Consider the following 18,749-nt stretch of genomic DNA (forward strand, 5'->3'; position numbering starts at 1 on the left):
ATTATGCCTCCGTCTTCATCCTACCTGTTACATTGTATGCAATACTTAGAAGGGGCTGAAAATGCTGGCCTATTTTCTGTGTGCCCAGCTGAGCCTCCCCCCTCCTGTCATCTCCTTTTTGGGATTTGGTTTTCTCAGGGTCCCAGGGGTGGTGGTTGCCATCTCACTTTGTTTCAGCCAGAGGAGAGGTAGGGTCAGTGAGCTGCCAAACCGAGGTTGGGTGACAGACAAGGCGGCTGCCTGTCACTCTCTGAGCTTCCCCCAGGCTCCGAGTGAGCACTGCATTGCACTCCTGGTGCTGGAGAACGGCTGACTGTTGATTTAAAAAAAAAAATGTTCCTCTGCGCTTTCCAAATTAAGACGACATTTAACTGAGTGCTCGCTGGCTCGCCTGCTCCCTCAGTCTCCCAGGGGACGGGCCCGTCTTGGTGGAAACTGTTCTGAGCACGTCCAAAGTCTCAGCTTTGACATCTTGGCTGATGTCAAGAAGTTTCTGTGACCTCCCTGTTCACTCAGTTCTATCACCACATACACTGTCTCACTCTCAGCCTGTTATTGGGAAGGGGCTGGAATTAGCATGCTAGGAGGGGACTGCATGGTGCTGGTGACATTGTGACCCATAGGACCTACATCCCCACCCTGAGCATCGGTTGGGTGCCTCAGAGTAGCTCTGCCCATGAGTTCCTCCTCCAGGTTTTGTGGAGAAGGCAGAACTGAGGACCAACCTGGAGGATTGCAGTGGTCCTTAACCTTATCTAGGTCACTGACCCTCTGAGAGTCTGGTGAAAGCACTGACTCCTTCCCATAGCAAAAGGCACATCCTCCCAATTTTAGGAGCAATTCAGTGGGTTGGTAGATCCTGAAGCCCAACCAAGGGCCCCAGGTCAAGAAGCTTGATATATTAGAACAAACATCATACTAAATCCCAGATCCAGATCCTAGCCCTGCCACAAACCTGCCACGTGGCTCTGGGCCAGTCAGCCTTTTCTCTCCTGCCATTTCCTTGCTATAAAATGTTCAGACTCCTTATAACTAAAATTACCCATGTCTGTGGAGGTTTAGATTGTGACTTCAAGCGGTGCTGCACAACCTTTTATAGGTCACTTGGTCCTTTGAGAATCTGATAAGAACTTTGTATCTTATGCTTAGAAAAATGCCTATACACAAAGTTTTGCCTAGTATTCAGGAGGGAGGGAGTACAAGGACTACAGATTTAGGACTTTTGAACTAGAAGAGGCAGTGATCCAGTTGCCAGCCATGGTTTGTTTCCTCAGGTCAGCGCTCCCCCATCTCTTCTCTCCACCCTCCCAACATTGCACTGCACTGCACTGCAAACCCGCTAGTAAATGGGAGGTCAGCACTGCCTAGTGCTATGGTTTTCAGGCTTGCTTTCATATATGGAACCATTTTTATTTTCCTAATAGAGTCTTACCTGGCGATCCACACTGTATAGGTAAAAAGAAGCTCTGAAGTATTCATTCATTCATTCATTCAGTGAGTATTCATCATATGTTGCTTTGTGCCCAGCACATTACTGGTCAGGCTAGAGACCCGATCTGCTTCATCTCCCTGGCTTCTCATTGATGGGAACCCAACAGCTTGAAAATCACAGATCTTGTAAAGAGATCACTCTGACCTTGAGTGAGGTGATCAGAGACCCAGAGACCCTGCTCCTGAAACACTTAGCTTCTTGGAGCTCATTTCTCTCATCTGTAAAATAGAACAACGGAATAAGGATGCCACACTGCATTCTAAGTTTTCATTAGCCATAGTTAGGAGTATGAAGGACCCACTTATGTAGACAGTGAACATGAGTACTGAGCTCCAGAGGAGGACAAAAGGAGTATTTTTTTGCCTTCTGTGTCCAGGAGAGCCTCATGCTATTGAGAAGCTAGCTGAATGACAGCTTGGAAATTTCCAGGAAATTTTTAAGGCTGAGCCGTGGGAAAATATTTGCTGTTCCTTCACTCTGTCCTGCCCTGGAAGATTTGCTGCTGTCAGTGTTGATTTCATGGACCTGGTTCTCATACTCTCCTCTCGCGCCTGAATTCACAGGCTCAAACCTGCTGTGACAGAGGAAGATTTACCTACGAATGGTGGTTTCTGGAAAGATGACTTCTCTGCCTGATGGGCTGCTCACTGGGAAAGGACAGGATTCTGCAGTCCCAGGCCTATGTCAGGTCACATCCAAGTCCCTTTTACTCTGGGCTTGGAAGTGTAAAGATGTGCCGGCCTGAGCAGCTGTGGGGGCTTAGACAAGTCCACTACTGGCAAAAGCTCACCTGTGGGGGCTTTTCTGTTCCTTCCTGGCTGGCAGTCTAGTGTCAGTCAAGGTCGTGGGTTTGGGTGTTGGACAGACCTGGCTCCAAGTTCTGGCTCTGCCTCTGCTCTGCTTGATCTTGGACAAGACACTCAACCTCTTCAAGATTCGTATCCTTGGCTGTGAAGTGGGAATAATAACACTTCCCTCTCAGGGTTGTCAAGAAATTATTAATTAAATCCTATTGTAAGCCTGGTGCCTGGCTCATGTAAATGCTCTATAAATAGTCACGCTTTTCTTAGCACTAATTTTCCAGCTGAGAAGCAGATTATTTGATAATGTCGCAATAGACGAGTGGGGTCAAGAGTGCACATGTCCATCGTTGCATACCTAACAATGTGCACCAGCGTGCTTCACTCCTGTCCAGGCCCAGCATGACCCTCCTGCCAGGGTGTGGGTGACAACCATCACTCTGTTACTTATCCCTCCTGAGCGGTGTGAACAGGAGGACAAGCCACTGCTTTTCCTTTATTAGTACGTTAGAGAGCTTTACCTGGCACCCTGGGATCCAGCCCCCCACCTTCTAGTATGCAGCAAGGCCGTCCTTTCCTGCTCTGACACTCCTTGGCATCTGTTCCGTTGTAAGACCTGCCCTCTGTGCTATGTGTGTTTTACCAGCAAACACTTAGCCACAAACTATCTCCAGCCTCTAAAAAATTCAGAGGCAGAGCTAGCTCCTAACAAGGGGCTGCTTGGTCAGCCAACTGTTAGTCCTTGGGTCCTGTCCCCTCTGTGGGGTAACATCTGTCACTCTCAAGTTCTTGAGCTATCTCTGCTCAGTGAGTTCAATAGTTTTAGACACCAGCTTATGTCTGATGATCCTCAGGGCCTGGGCTCTATAACATCTCCTGAGGCCCCTGGTTCCTGGATCCACAGGCCCCTGCTGCTGCTGCTGCTGCTGCTGCTGCTGCTGCTGCTGCTGGTCCTGCTCCTGGCTCCCTTCTTTCCACCTGCGCACCCCTGGACGTCCGTGCCCGAGGTCCCGCTGGTGGCCAGGTCTAGACTGAGGGTCCTCCCGCAGACGGAGAGCCGCCGCAGCACCTCGGAGGCGGCCTCCATGGGCACGCTGGCGTGCTGCTCCAGCAGCATCTCCAATAGTGAGCTCATCTCCGAGAGGAAGGTGCTGGCCAGCCGCGTGCCAGTTGGGCTCAGCTCTGGCCCTGACCCCTTGCCGAATGTCTGGAAGGTCCTTGGCTCCTCCACGGCCGCAGTGTCCAGGGAGAACACGTTGTCACGGTAATTAGTGGCAAGGGGCAAAGACAGCCGGGCCATCCAGGCCGGGTCTGGGGCACTCAGCCGGTCCAGGGCCAGGCCTGTGGGGGGTGGAGGGGGACATAGTGAGGTCTGGGCCCATGGAAGGGCAGGGCAGGCAAGGGTGGGGCATGGGCAGGGCAAGGACACTGAACAAAGGGGGGGAAGGGAAATGGCAGGGGACAGATGGGGTAGCCAGAGGGGGACAGGAAGGAAGAGGCCCTGACAGGGAAGGTCGCTGGGCAGGAAGGCTGCTGACTGAAGCTGCCTGTGAGCTGAGAGGAGGACACAGGAGGAAGGCCAGGAATTAGCAATTGGCCTGTTTCCAGAGGGTGTCTGAGTTGGTGGTGTTCCAGGCCTAGGTGTCTTCCCTGGTCCCTTACAGCCCAGCGCACCACTGGATGGAGGAAAACCCCTTTTCTTAGCCAAGACTGGAGTTTCTGGCTGGTGCTGCCTTCTGTTCATAATGCATAATAGTGACCACTTAGTGAGTACTTCTGTGCCAAACAACTTACATAGTTATCTCACTTAACCACACAAACTTTTGAAGTCAAGAAAGAGTATTATCCTATTTTACGGATGAGGAAACTATGAAGTTCCCAGAAGTTAAGTTACGTATGTGCTAGGGAATCAAGTCTAGGTTTGACCTCAGGGCTGATGACTCTGAAGCCCCTTGTGACTGTACCACCCTACCTACTCTGAGCTGGCCCTTCCTCCCCCTGGATGCTCCGGGTGTCTACCTGTGGCCTCTGGGCTTCCCAGGCCTGCTAAGGTCTGCACGGTCACCACTGGGCCCTGTGCCCTCAACCTTTACTCCCAAGCTCAGGAAACCCTGTCCTAGAGGCAGGCTGGGAAGTGGCTGGCTCTCAAAGGGTGTTCAAGGAAAGGGACAGGGGCAGTGAAAAACTGTGTCCTAGGCCCTGGCCGGTTGGCTCAGCGGTGGAGCGTCGGCCTGGCGTGCGGGGAGCCTGGGTTCGATTCCCAGCCAGGGCACATAGGAGAAGCGCCCATTTGCTTCTCCACCCCCCCCCTCCTTCCTCTCTGTCTCTCTCTTCCCCTCCCTCAGCCAAGGCTCCATTGGAGCAAGGATGGCCCGGGCGCTGGGGATGGCTCCTTGGCCTCTGCCCCAGGCACTGGAGTGGCTCTGGTCGCAGCAGAGCGACGCCCCGGAGGGGCAGAGCATCGCCCCTTGGTGGGCAGAGCATCGCCCCCTGGTGGGCGTGCCGGGTGGATCCCGGTTGGGCGCATGCGAGAGTCTGACTGTCTCTCCCGTTTCCAGCTTTGGAGGAATAAAAAAAAACAAAAAACCTGTGTCCTAGCTCCCCACTGCCACCATCCTACTTTCATCCCCAAAACTAGTCCCAGGCCTGGTGGTAGAGGCCAAGCAGAGGAAAAAATGTCTTGTGGTTAAGAAACTGTGTCTTTAAAAAAAAAAAAAAAAGCACATCTACTCTAACATGGATTTAATGCTTGCTTAAGGTGAGCTGCTTTAAAATCTGTACATAGAATAAAAGCCTAGAAGGAGATAAGTCAGTGTTAACCAAAATTACTGTGGGCAGAAGTGATTTATTTTATTTTTAGCTACATTTTTCTACATTAAATATTGGCTTGTGTAATCTGGAAAAGTTATTTCAAAATATAGCTAATTGTTGTTTATAATGGTAGAAGTGAGTCTCTGTCTTGCCTTGTGAGCACAGGACTGTACAGCTTGTGAGACCAGTTCCCAACTGGTCCAGGACACGCCGGGGACTCAGTGAGCACTTACTGAATGATTGAATGAATATAAATGTTAACCCTGGACATTTGGGAAATGTAAACCTCAGTTCCCTGAGATTCTAGAGTAATAAGGTTGGAACTCCTTTGGTGTTACAGAATTAGGCCTTTCCTTGTACAAGGGTCAGAGAGCTTCAGAAGGAATGAGGCTTGGAATGAGGAAATCACTGGGGTATGTATGAGAATGGCTGAAAAGCGATGGTGAATTCACCCTGTGGCTGGCGGGCACTGGGCCGCTGATTTCCCTGCTTTGCGGCTTATGAGCAGTGTGACCTTGGGAAAATTGCTTAACCTCTCTGAGCCTCCTTTTCTCTCACAAAGTAGTGAAATAGCAGTACTGATCCTGCTGGGTTGCTGTGAGCATTCAGGGAGCTCGGGCAACCAATAAAATATTGTCATCATCACGTCCTCAGGTGGGGCTTTTATCTGATGCAGCCAAGACCCCAACATCGGGCACACTCACCAGTAGCTACATCAAAATCCAGCCCAAAGAGCAACTCAGGCGTTTTTATCCTTGCTGCTCTCTTCATTCCTCCCCCCCCCCCCCAAGGTTTTTGCCCTCTGAGCAAAGCAGGACCGCGTGGGGAATGAGCCCATAGCTGCCCAATAGAGACAGAATATGAGCTGTGGCGGTCATTTTAAATTTTCAAGGAGCCACATTAAGAAAAGTAAAAGTGAAATGAATATTTTTGATTCTTAATGTCATCATTTTATCAGAATCAATATGTTTTAAATTATTAATAAGACTATAAGTTATCTTTTTTTAAAAACATATTTTGGGCACTTTTATTTTTTTAGAGACAGAGCAAGAGTCAGAGAGAGGGATAGATAGGGACAGACAGACAGGAATGGAGAGAGATGAGAAGCATCAATCATCAGTTTTTTGTTGCGACATCTTAGTTATTCAGTGATTGCTTTCTCATATGTGCCTTGACCGTGGGCCTTCAGCAGACCAAGTAACCCCTTGCTCAAGTCAGCAACCTTGGATCCAAGCTAGTGAGCTTTTTGCTCAAGCCAGATGAGCCCACACTCAAGCTGGCAACCTCAGAGTCTCGAACCTGGGTCTTCCACATCCCAGTCCTACGCTCTATCCACTGCGCCACTGCCTGGTCAGGCTATAAATGATCTTTTATACTAAGTGTTCAAAACCTGGAGTACATTTTCTGTTTATATCACGTGTCAATTCAGGCTAGCCATTTTCACATGCTGCTAGTAGCTGCTATATCGGACCCCACAGTTCTCCATTCCAGACAATACAGTCCTAGAAAACTTTCCATATATGTGCTGTTCAAAGCACTAGCCATTAACCACACGTGGCTATTGAGCACTCGAAATGTGGCTGGAATGACTGAGGAACTGAAGTTTTCATTTTATATGTACTTAATTTTAATCAGATTTAATTTTACTTCATTTTCATTTAGAGCAGCAATTTTCAACCTTTTTCATCTCGTGGCACACATCAACTAATTACTAAAATTCTGTGGCACAACAAAACACTTTTTGCTGATTTGACAAAAAAAAGCTATCATTTTGATTCATTCACACCAGACAAAAATTGTGTTGGCTGTTGTAATTTTTTTTTAATTTGACAATCATGGAAAAGAGGTAGTGCCCCCTAACTAGTCTAAATAGTCATTATTGCATGTTTTAAAAATTCTTGCCACACACTGATTGGAAATCACTGATTTGGACCCATACTGCTGCTGTTACTAACCTTGGCTGCACAGCCTTAGGAAATTACTTAATGCCCCTGCTCCTCAGACTCTTCCTTTATGGGACAGGGATAATGAATAGTCCCTACCTCATAAGAGTTTCTCATGAAGGACTTAGAATGGGGACTAGCTCATAGAAAGCACTCCATAAATGTTAGCTGTTTTGTTTTTTTTTTAACCAAGGAAAAGGAAGTGCCTGCCGGGCCTTTGACACGTTTGCAACCAGATGAAGCACACAGGATGTGTCCAGTTTAGAAACAGGCTGTTAACTGCAGAAACAAAACCGCAGCTTAGGGATGGCTGGATCTCTGGGTGTCGCCTAAAGGAGGCTGACCGGGTTCCACTGCGGAGAGGGCAGGTAGTAGGTTCTTGAATTCCAGTTCATGTTTTGTATCTATTGTCAAAATTCAAGTTGCTCTAAAAAAAATCTTTTTGTTTCAGTTAGAAATGTTAGTGCATTAAAGAGTTGATTCCGTTCTCAGGGCAAAAGGATATTTAAACACACCAAAGGTATTCGAAGGAGTGGTTTAGGAGGTAAGGGGAGGTCTCTTGTTGACTCCCCTTCAATTGCTAGTGAGCTACGTGACTCTGGGCAGGCTAAGTTACCTCTCTGAGCCTCAGTTTGCTTATCTCTAAATTAGAGCTCAGAGTATCTGCCCCAAAGATTGTTGGAAACTTAAGTGAGATAATGTGTATAAGATGTTTCCTAGACCTGGTACACACCAAGAGCTCAATAATTGTTCACTATTCTTACAATGACTTGTAAAGTGAATGATCAAAGCAGAATCTGGTTTTTAAACGAACGAAAACCTGAAGCTCCAGGAGGAGTAAAATGTTACTGCTTTTTCTCCCCAAACCAGAACGGCTGTTTCCCTGTGGTGGATTGGAGCATAACTCAGAAGCCTGGGCATGTGAGCGGACTGTGTGTGGGGTCAGAAGGAGGGTTGGGGTGACCCTGGGGAGTTCCTACCTTTGTGGGGGTCCAGCAAGTTCGACAGCTCTTCTTCTAACAGCTGCTTCACAGAGAGGTCCTCCGCAAGGTCCAAAGGTTCTTCTTCCTGGTCCGGTTCTGCCTGGCCACCAGCCCTGATACCTGGGCTATCTGTGTCTGGGATTGTACTCCTGCAGAGGAAACCAGCCCAACCCACAAATGAGAAAATTCACACATAGGTTCATTCATTCCAGCTCCTGAACATACTTTTATTCATGCCAGCATTCATTTGTCCACATAGGGCCCTGGATACACATAGTCCAGCCTTCAGAGTCCAACCGACCCGAGTTACTTGATCCCAGCCCTCCTGCCTACTCTGAGTCTATAACACCCACCTCGTGGGCATTGTGAGGATAGAATGAGACATTGTACGTGAAGAGCTTAGCACAGTGCCTGGCACATTGCAAGCACTCAGCAAACAGGAGTGACTATGAATGCATTGATGTGATTACTCACTATTGCCTTCCCATTCCTTCACATTGCCTGGCAACAGACTGGGAGTTTAGTAACTTCAGTTGAGCCAGTGTGGTCATCCACCATCCATCCGTCCATCCGTCCATCCATCCTTCCATCGAAGCATGAGCTCCAGTGAGAGCAGGGATTTTTGTCTATATCATTCCATGCTCTCTCACCAGTGCTCAGAACAGGGTCTGGTGCATAGTAATCACTTAATACTTTGTGGATTGAGTGACTGAGTATTCCCTCCTCCCTACTTGAGGCCAAATTCCAGGCCAGAAAAACAGGTTGATAGAGGAGGCAGCTGAGGTGAGGCATCCAAAAGCTGTTCAGAATCTACCCCCCACCCACCCCTTCCAGCTACTGCCTTCTCCTCCCTGGCTCCTCTTCCCTTAGACCCTTCTTATCACCTGGGACTTCCTGGTAAAAGGAACAGGCCCTCATCATCCCAGCAGGTAGAAAGGCTCCATGAGGGGCTTTAAGGCCTGGGGGTCTATTCTGCTTTTTTTTCTGTGGCCATTTCTGCTGCTATGAAGGGATCAGCAGAGAGGTAGCAACTTTGTAAGTAACAATGACAACAACTCATGTTACTGAGCAATGAATCATGCCTAATACTTTGCAGGGTATGTGCATCTTTCACATCTATAAGGGGCTCTCTTGTTAATCATTCTCATTTTACAAATGAGAAAATCAAGCCTTGTGAAGATCATGCAGCTTGCCCAAGGTTCCCATGGATTAAGTGATAAAATGAGAATTCAAATTTCGGCTGCTATGACTGGAGTACTCACCGCTGCTCTACACTACCTCTCACTATCTTTGCAAAAAGAAGAAGAGGAAGAAGCAGCAGCTACAACTTGTCATGACAAGAGCATGAACCAGGCAGGGGTCAGGTGCCCTGAGAGCTGGTCCCAACTTTGCCACTCACTGGCTACATGACCTTGAACAAAGTCACTTTAAGAGGAAAGGACAACATTGCTAGCACACCTACTATCAGCCAGGCACTAGGCCATGGGCTTAGAATATAGTTGATCATTAAATCCTTACCCCATCAGTACAAGGAAGTGTGGTGACCTTCATTCTAAAGATGAGAAACTAAGGCCTTGGAGGATATATCTGACTTGCTCAAGTTTATATAACTGGATTAAATCCAACTAATTAGACCCTCAGTTTCTCCATCTGTTACAAGGAGTTAGATTCGATGTCCCCTGGAGGTCTTTTTAATTCTAAGGCAGCCCAAAAGAACATGCCCCCACACCCATATCCTTAGCCAGGGGTCTTTGTATTTTGTTTAAAAAGTCAAGAGAAAGAAAGCTGAAAGTTACAGATTTAAAGTCCGTAGCCCAGCACCTTTGCAACAGAGACAGATAATCAGAGCCTAGGGGATGAAGTCATTTCCTCAGTGACTCTGTCCCGTAAATACTATAAATACAGTTGCTCCAGGACCAAGCAGCCTGAGGTAGGGCCTGGGACAGGGGGATGGTTGCCGTCTGTCCTCAGCGCTCTCCCAGGGGAGCGCATCCGCATCCGTGATGTGCTCACTCTCACTGTCACAGAGGCTGCAGGGGTGAAGGGTGAGCCTGTGGGGGCTACGTGAGCTTACCTGCCGCTGCAGGGCTTGGCCGAATACTTATTTCCCCGGTGGTTTGGTTTGGGCTGGAATTGGCCCTGATGCAGCAAGGACAGCAGCTGGGAGATTTGCTACAAGACAGGAAAAATCTGTTGACTCCACACAATTCCGACCCAGCATACTTCCCCGCCGGATGTTTCCTTCAATGCCGGCGCTTTCTTTTTATAGTCTTTCCTCCAGCTTCAGATGTTTGTGTGATCAGGTGGGGGATGGTGAGTGGGGATCGGTGACAGGCAGGGACCTGTGCAGGCAGGTTCCCTGCTTTGCCTTTGTCACCGCAGGACCTGGAGGTCTGAGGGAGGGAATGAAGCCCCTTGGACTCGTCCCCTCTAATCCCACCCAGTGGCCTGCTCCTGTTGGAACCTGTGGGGTTGGAGGTAAAACTGCATTTCCTGACCATAAATTCATTATTACTTTAATCAGGATCATCTTAAAGTGTTATTCCCCCCCTTCAGCCATTTTCAAATACTTAGCCTATATCTATCTATCTATCTATCTATCTATTTATCTATCTATATTTAGCACTCAGCCAATTTTTGTGGGCCAGATGTAAGACATTGTTGTAGAGAAGGCAAAAATGGTGTCATTTAACTATTCATTGATTCATGCTTTCATTCATTCAACAGATATTTGTTCAACAGGAAGTGTTTGTTTGTGCCAGGCCCTGTGCTCACTATGGGAATAAGAATGAGGAGGACAAGGCCTCTTCCAATGTCTGCCCTAAGGGATATCACAGGCTGTCAGGAAAGATGGTCAGGCAAACAGGGCACAGTGGTTACTACAGGGGGTTGCAGTAGGTTGAGAAAGGATGGGGTTCTGCGGGAACAGAGGAGGACCCCACACCCAACTAGGAACAAAGAGGAAGTGGCGGGGTGAAATGGGGGAAGTTTATCCACTTATCTCTATAAATGCTTATTCAGTTCATACTACATGCTGGGCACCTCTGCAGAGACCCAAGGCTCTGTAGGAGTTTGGCAAGTGGAGAGAGGGTGAAGGTCTGCTCCAGGGGTGGAGGGCGTTCTGGGCAGACAGGCCGGAGGAGATGGCTGGAGAATGGGGCAGATGTTGGGCAGGATGCCAGGGCCAGACCCTGCAGGGCCTCGTGAGGGAGAAGGCAACAGACCAAGTCTAGTTCAAGGTCACTTCTAGCTTGTGTAATGACAAGCAGGTTTTTAAACCTTCTCAGACTTTTCCTCATCTCTAAGGTGGAGCCAGAAATACCCACCCAGCCTTCTTCACGGGCTGTCAGGATTAATTAGATGGTTTGAAAGTTAAAAATGCTCCACAAATGCAAGGACTTTGGGTTGATCCTCCTAGAAACACTATGTCTGCCTCTTGAGCCCATGCCCACTCCCTGAGGAGGTCCACTCTGCCTCTCTGGGCAGTTCAAGACAGAAAGTACCAATCTCATAGGAGAGTTGGAAGGGAAGGTGGCCAGGACTGAGGTTGCAGTGTGACTTGGGAGGATCAGGGTGCCATGGTCTCCCTCAGGGCAGATCCCACCTCCCAAGGCACCTGCCACCCTTTTTCCCCAAGTGACAGCCTACATTTCAGAAACACTCCTTGAGCGCCATCCCCTGAACTGATCACTGTCATTCAAAGTCACTTCACAGTTAAAGCCCAGACTCTGGAGTCAGCTGGACTCAAGTTCACATCCCAAATCTGCCCCTGCCCCTGTGCCCACCTGTGAGGCCTTGAGGAATTACTTAAGCATTCTGAGCCTCAGTTTCCTCAGCAGTAATAAAGGAAATAATAATGAGATCCAGGTCATATAGTGGTTGTGGTTATAGGATTATAACCACAGTAGAAGTATATAAATCATTTATTAATAGATGTTATGATAAGTACTTAATAACTGTCAAAGTTGTGTATAAACTCATTTAACTCTGACAGTAGCCCAAGGGAAGAGATACCATTATACCCATTTTGTAGGTGTGAAGCCTGAGGCTCACAAACAGCAGTTAGTGGTAGGGCTGAAATTTGAAATTGGATCTCACTCCACTGTGACGCTGTGCCTTTGGCAAGACAGCATTAGGCAAGTCTCCTTTTAACCTCAAGCTGATGATCCTAAACGGGACCTCTTCTTTCCCTCACCCCAGTGGGGTCATCCACGGTGCCTGCTCTCTGCTGTCTCTGTTTACTTTCAACCAGTTTTTGGCACAAAGAGCTCATTCAGTAAGCATTGGATGGATGGATGGATGGATGGATGGATGGATGGATGGATGGATGGATGGCTGGCTGGCTCTGGGCAACCTCTAGGGCTGCATAGAGCCCAGGGCAATACTCCTAAGAAAGCAGCTGGGCCCTCTCCAGGTGGCTTCTGGGGGAGGTGGTGGGGGAAGGAAGCTGTGTCCTTGCTCCACAGGAAGCCTCAGCTGATGGCCCCAAACAGAAGTGTGCAGCCTGGCACAGGGAAGATTATCTGGAGTGCAGAGGAGCAGATATGAATGTAATATCAGACACCATCGCTGAACATATTTCCCATTTGTTTCTAATAAATCCGGGATCTCTAGACGCTTTGCTATTTATCATCCCATTTACTCCTCAAACCCCTGGGAGGTAGACCTAGGGTAAATTTGGCATCATAATCCCCACTTTATACATGAGGAAAATGAGGCTCTGATATTAAAGGACTTGCCCAACGTTGCCCAGCTCCTAAGTGGCTCTGCTGAAATTTAAGCCCAGATCTCTCTAACTCCCAAGTTCCAAGGTTGTTTTCACTGCCCCATCCCCAAGACCCAGCCTGCAAACTCTGGGGTCTCAGGCAACGGATATGCAGCCTGGGGCAGACACCATTCTAGAGACGTTAAGTGCTCTCATTTTATCTTCAAGCAAATTTAGGAGATAGGTGCTATTAACATGGACATTTTCAACTGAGAACTTGAGTAACTTCCCTGTGGTTCACAGCTAGAAAGAGGTGGAGCCAGGATTTGAACCTAGGCAGCCTGGCTCCAGAGCTTATATTTTTAATCCCTATCTTTGCTGTGTGTCTGCTTGTGCCAGGCTCCCGCAGCAAGTGCTTTATAGGAATTAACTGAGCAAACCCTGAGGACAATTCTGTGAGGCAGATGCTCTTACAATCATTCCTACTTTACAGATAGGAAAACTAAGGCTCAGAGACATAAGTAATTTGCCCAAGATCACACAGCTAAATTCTGTTGATCCCAGAGCTATGTCCTGAACCACTGCACTCAGTAAATCGTAAAATGCCTGATGAGTCTAAGGAATGAATATGAGGATTGGGAAGGTAATGGTGGTGTCTGATGCTATTGATGGTGGTCTAGGGCTGACCAGAGCAACAGCTGCCCCTGCCAAGGTACCTGAACAGGAGGAGAATCCACAGTGAGCTCCTCTATGGGGTTCCGCTCCGCGAAGGCAGCCACCGACAGTCGGACCAGGCTCCGCAGGATCTGACGGGGGCCTGACTCTTTCTCCGGGGCCACTTTGCCATTGAGATTCCGCTGCCGTCTCAGGGTTGCAGAAGAGGCTGGTGAGCTCAACGGGACCTCCTCACTGCCCTGACCCCCTGCTAACCTCCCTGTGGGGCTGCCTGCCACCTTCAGGGGCCTTGAGTACGGCTGGCCCAGTGCAGGCTGGGGCTCAGGCAGGTTCAGGCTCTCCCGAGAAGCATTCCTCTGCCTGGGATGGTTGAAAAGGAAGTTGACTGTGTCCTGCAGCACCTCTCGGCTCTCAGCCAGTGCTCCCTGGTTGCCTTGGTTACGCAGGGTCCTGTACAGGGTTGGTGTGAGGTGAAAGGGGGCCTGTAGGCAGGGGTCCCAGCCTGCTTCCATCATCGCTTCCTTACCCACATCCTTGGCGGGCTGCCCAACTTCACCAGGCTCGTCCGCCTGGCCCCTGAGCACAGGCACGAGGTGGATGTCTGCCTTCTGAATTTGTTTCTGGGGCCTCCTGGGCTGGTGGCGGTAGGTGGATTCAGCCTCCCGACAATTATAGGCTCTGTTGTCCTTTCTCTCTGTCCGGCAGATGGACATGCTCAGAGCCAAGATCAACCCAAAGATGGCCAGTAGGACAACCAGGCAAATCACTGTCAGCACTGATGTGCTCAGGGCCCCAGGATCATGGGCCGAGTCCCTCAAGTGGTCTACACTGGTTACGAACAAGACCCTCAACAGAGCTTGGGTCTGCAAGGAGGGGCTGCCACGGTCTTCTACCACTATCTCCAGCACCCACTCTCTCCCAATGAGGCTACTGGCATTGGTGATGTTGATGAACAGCTGCCCCAGGTGGGGGCTGAGGACAAAGAGACGGTCTTCATTCCCTCTCTGGATGCTGTAGAGGACCTCTCCGTTTGCTCCTGAGTCTGCATCTCTTGCTACAATGGTCGCCAAAAGGAATGGCTGGGAGTTGTGGGTGGCCAGTGGTGCTATGTCAGTGCCCACTAGACCCAAGCCACTGGGAGTCTCAATGGGTACCAGAAGGAGGCCTGTGGAGGCATTTACAAGCACTGAGAGGCTGGCTTTTCCATCAGTGAGTAGGGGATAAATCACCTCTGGGGCATTATCGTTGGCATCCAGGAGGCTGACCAGCACAGGGATGATAGATGAGAGCTGAGGTTGTCCCCTGTCCTCTGCAATCACAAGGAACTCAAAGCTGGCCATCTGCTCATAGTCTAGTGGCCTCTGAGCAGTGACCTCTCCTGTGTCTGAATCAATGGCTACCAAGTAGGAAACTGGGGAGTCCTGGATGTGGTATGAGATCTGCCCATTAATGCCCACGTCTGCATCATGAGCTTTGATGGTGATGAGGTGAAGAAAGGGTAGGTTGTTTTCCCTAGTGGAGACCTCATAACTGCTCTTCTCAAACACAGGTGCGTTGTCATTGACATCACTGATCTGAATGCTGAGCTGTTTCTCAGCTGATAAGGGCTGGGGTCCTTGGTCTTGGGCCAACAGAGTGAGGGTATATTTGGGCCACTGTTCTCTGTCCAGCATGGCATTTGTTAGCAGCATGTATGTGTTGCCATTGGTCCTTTTAAGCCTGAAGTGGCCCAGCTCTTGGCTCAGCCAACAGTGTACCAGACCATTGTTTCCTGAGTCTAAGTCATTCGCCATGACGAGAGCAATGAAGCTGTCCTTGGGAAGACCTTCTGACACCAGTGATGGCTGGGAGGCCCATGTGATGTGGATGCTTGGGGCATTGTCATTGACATCCAGAACCTTGATGAGAACTTTGCAATGGGCTGGGATGGAATTGGGACCCAGGTCCCTTGCCTGGACATCCACCTCATAGGCAGGATTCTTCTCGTAGTCTAGGGGTTGACGCAGAATTACCTGGCCTGTTTTGGCATCAATACTGAAGGTGTCCAGCACTTCTGGAGACACGTGCTTACTGAGGAAGAATTCCACCTCCCCATTGGGACCTTGGTCAGGGTCTGTGGCAGTCAAGTTTATGAGGAGAGTACCAGGGGCAGCATCTTCTTGGATTTCAAGTGCCAGTGAGCTCTCAGCAAACACAGGGCTGTTGTCATTGGAGTCCAGGACATTGACTTTTATCAAGGTGGTACCTGACTTGGGGGGGTTCCCACTGTCATAGGCAGTTAACACCAGATCAAAAAATGAGTGGATTTCCCGGTCCAGCTCCTTTACCACCACGAGTTCTGCGTGTTTGGTCTCATCTGGCCCCACGATGACATCCAGGGCAAAGTGCTCACTGGGAGATAGGGAGTAGGAGTGCAGGGTGTTGGGGCCAGTGTCCGGGTCCAGAGCTCTGTCCAGGGGGATCCGGGTATGCAGAGAGGCACTCTCAGAGATTTCCAATTCCTGCTCACCTTTGGGAAACTGTGGCTGGTGATCATTGATGTCTAGCACCTGGATCTCCACGTGGATCAGAGCCAGATCCCCTGTGGCAAGCACGTCAAAGGAAACCAGGCAGGGATCCCGCTGCCGGCAGAGCTGCTCTCGGTCCAGCCGCCTCCCGGTGCTGAGCAAACCGTCCTCAGAGTCCACCTGGATGGGGAGCACCTGAGGCAGCTGCAAGACCTGGAAGGCAGCCCCTGCTTGCCCGCGTGTCTCCTCCCAGCCCAGTTCCTGGGACAGCTTTCCTATCACCGTGCCAGACGGTACTTCTTCCGACACTTGGTATTTCACAGTGAGAGTGGCCACCTCCTGACAGTCCCCTGAAAGGAACAAGTAGCTACCTGGCCCTAAAAGCCCCAGCAAAAGTCGCAGAAGTTGCATCATGCTTACCATCAGAACAGGCTAGATTCAGAAGCCGCTCGAGTTTTTCAAAGGCTGGGAAGTCCTCCAGTGTTTCTGGGGCAGCTTGGTTAGCCCCGTTCTCCTGCCCCCTGACCTGCTGGCACAGCCTTGTCCCATAATTAGATGATGATGGAACTAGCAGGATTCTCAGGCAAAGCCATCTTTATCTGAAGACATCCAAGAGGTCCCAGCACCAGGGTACCCGTTGGTCCACTCCAGCCAGTGAGGGCAAGAGCTGGTCCAAAAGGGACTTGACCCAGTAAAGCAGGATGTGGGGATCTGACTTCCAAATGATTGAAACAGAGAAGCAGCTTTTTCCTATGGAAACCCCACCTACAGGAAAAGGGAGGGCTGTGAGTTTCAATGCCAATTAGAGAGAGAGAGTGCGCTTCCTGTGAAGTTCAGTGGCCTGCTGCTGAGGAGTATACGGCAGGGGCTCCCGGGACAGACCGGAGGGGAAGGTGCTGTCCAGGCAGCAAGGCGGCCGCTGAGGGAGAGGGAGCCCCTGTGACCAAGTGAGCAGAGAGCCTGGGCCCCTGCCTGCCACCCGGGGCCTAAGGCCCTCCTGGCAAAGTCATGCTCCCTGTCTCTTCCCTTCCTCTTCTCTGTCTCCACTGTTTCCCCGTTATTCCTCTTCTATCCCAATCTTTTTCCTACACTCATCTACCTTTAATCTTGACTCTGTCCTGATCACCCATTTTTGTCGCATGGGAAGCAGCTGTGATTAAGGGCGTGATCCTGAGAGCCAAACTGCCTGGGTTCAAATCCTGACTCTGCAGCTTACCAGCAGGGTCATGTGGGACAAATCACTGAGTCTCTCTGGGTTTCCTTCCACCATCTCCTTTTCAGAGTCTGAATGGGGACAAGAATAGTAGCCCTCCAGCAGGAAGTTAGGAGAATGAGATGAAATAATGCGTGAAGGGCCTGGGCCTGGCTGGAGTCACAGGCGGTGACGTTATTGGTAGTGGTGGGTGTCATGACCTGCCCAGCTCCTCCCACCCGTAGCTGACTCTGGCTCTTGCACTGGCCCTGAGGCGGTCGCTGCCCACAGGGACCCATGAGAGTGTCCATGGCCTTGGCTCCTGAAGCACCAGGACCTCCCTGGCCTGACCATGTGGCCTCCTACCCCCTTCCCAGCTAAAGGCCCATTGTTCTCTGCATCTGAGCCCGGTCCAGTCCGGGGAATCCCCCAGCCTCCAGCTCCTGTGTCTAGGAGGTTTTATACTTTTCCCTCTCCCACACCTTCCTCTCCCTTTCCCTCCCTTCCTCCAATTCTTCTCCCCCACTGCTGTTTATGGCAAACTTCCTGAAGGATAACTCCCTTGCTGCCCTCTGCCCTCCAACACTCCTTCTGGGCATTTTAAGCTGTGCTGTCCCTCCCATCCCCCTCCTCGCAGAGGCAAGGCCCAGGAATGAGGTGAGTGGGGCAGTTTGCTTGGGTGGCCTTTGAGGTGGCTTGCTGCTTCCCCGTTCCCTCTTTAATCTGCTGTCCCAGGCTTCTCCCAGGCTTATACCCTACCTCGAGGTTGAGTCCAGAGATTTATAAAGCATTTGAAGTAGTGGGAATTAAGGGCCAGCTTCCCCCAGAAGGGTGTTTGCAGCTGAGTCCTCAAGACCAGAAGTGCCCTGTAGGGACACAAGCAACTTCAATCAGGGCTTGTTTGCCTGAAAACCTGGGGACACTAGAACAGGGACAATTAAGGGACCTCCCTAGGCTAGGCCCCACCTCCACTGCCTCCCCTCAGCTGTTTCTTTCCCACACTTTCTCCTTTAACCCTGCATCCCACTTCTGGAAGTTTCCCAACCATCTTACTGAAGCCCCTGAGCTGGAGCCAGGGGCTACTTCCTACTGCATGGCTCTGGGGAGGTGGAAACACTCACTGGCTTGGAGACATTGCACAGTCACTTAACCTCTCTGGGCCTGTTTCCTTCTCTGTAGAGCAGGGGTCGGGAAACTTTTTGGCTGAGAGAGCCATGAACGCCACATATTTTAAAATGTAATTCTGTGAGAGCCATACAATGACCCGTGTGTTACACATTATCCAATAAAAATTTGGTGTTGTCCCGGAGGACAGCTGTGATTGGCTCCAGCCACCCGCAAACATGAACATGAGTGGTAGGAAATGAATGGATTGTAATACATGAGAATGTTTTATATTTTTAACGTTATATATTTTTTATTACAGATTTGTCTGTGAGCCAGATGCAGCCATCAAAAGAGCCACATCTAGCTCGCAAGCCATAGGTTCCCGACCCCTGCTGTAGAGTGTGGCTGTGACTCTTGAGTTCATGGCAAGGATTCAATGAGCTGCCACATGTAAGGGCTTGGCACGGTGCGTGGTGCAGAGAAAGCTCTCAAGACAGGAGACTGACCTGACCAGGTGGTGGCGCAGTGGATAGA

General features: G+C 50.0%; 1 protein-coding gene across 1 annotated transcript; it reads right to left on the bottom strand.

Annotated features, from left to right (window-relative positions):
* Positions 1-1,512: 1,512 nt before the first annotated feature.
* Positions 1,513-16,615, bottom strand: PCDH12 (protocadherin 12). The gene is made up of 4 exons (XM_066342978.1): positions 13,451-16,615; positions 10,104-10,201; positions 8,027-8,178; positions 1,513-3,633 (listed from the first exon to the last, which is right to left on the bottom strand). The coding sequence occupies exons 1-4, from the start codon at positions 16,337-16,339 to the stop codon at positions 3,143-3,145; spliced, it is 3,630 nt and encodes a 1,209-aa protein (XP_066199075.1). The 5' UTR covers positions 16,340-16,615; the 3' UTR covers positions 1,513-3,142.
* Positions 16,616-18,749: the final 2,134 nt, after the last annotated feature.

This window comes from Saccopteryx leptura, chromosome 6, assembly GCF_036850995.1.
Source record: "Saccopteryx leptura isolate mSacLep1 chromosome 6, mSacLep1_pri_phased_curated, whole genome shotgun sequence".
NCBI classification, from domain to species: domain Eukaryota; kingdom Metazoa; phylum Chordata; class Mammalia; order Chiroptera; family Emballonuridae; genus Saccopteryx; species Saccopteryx leptura.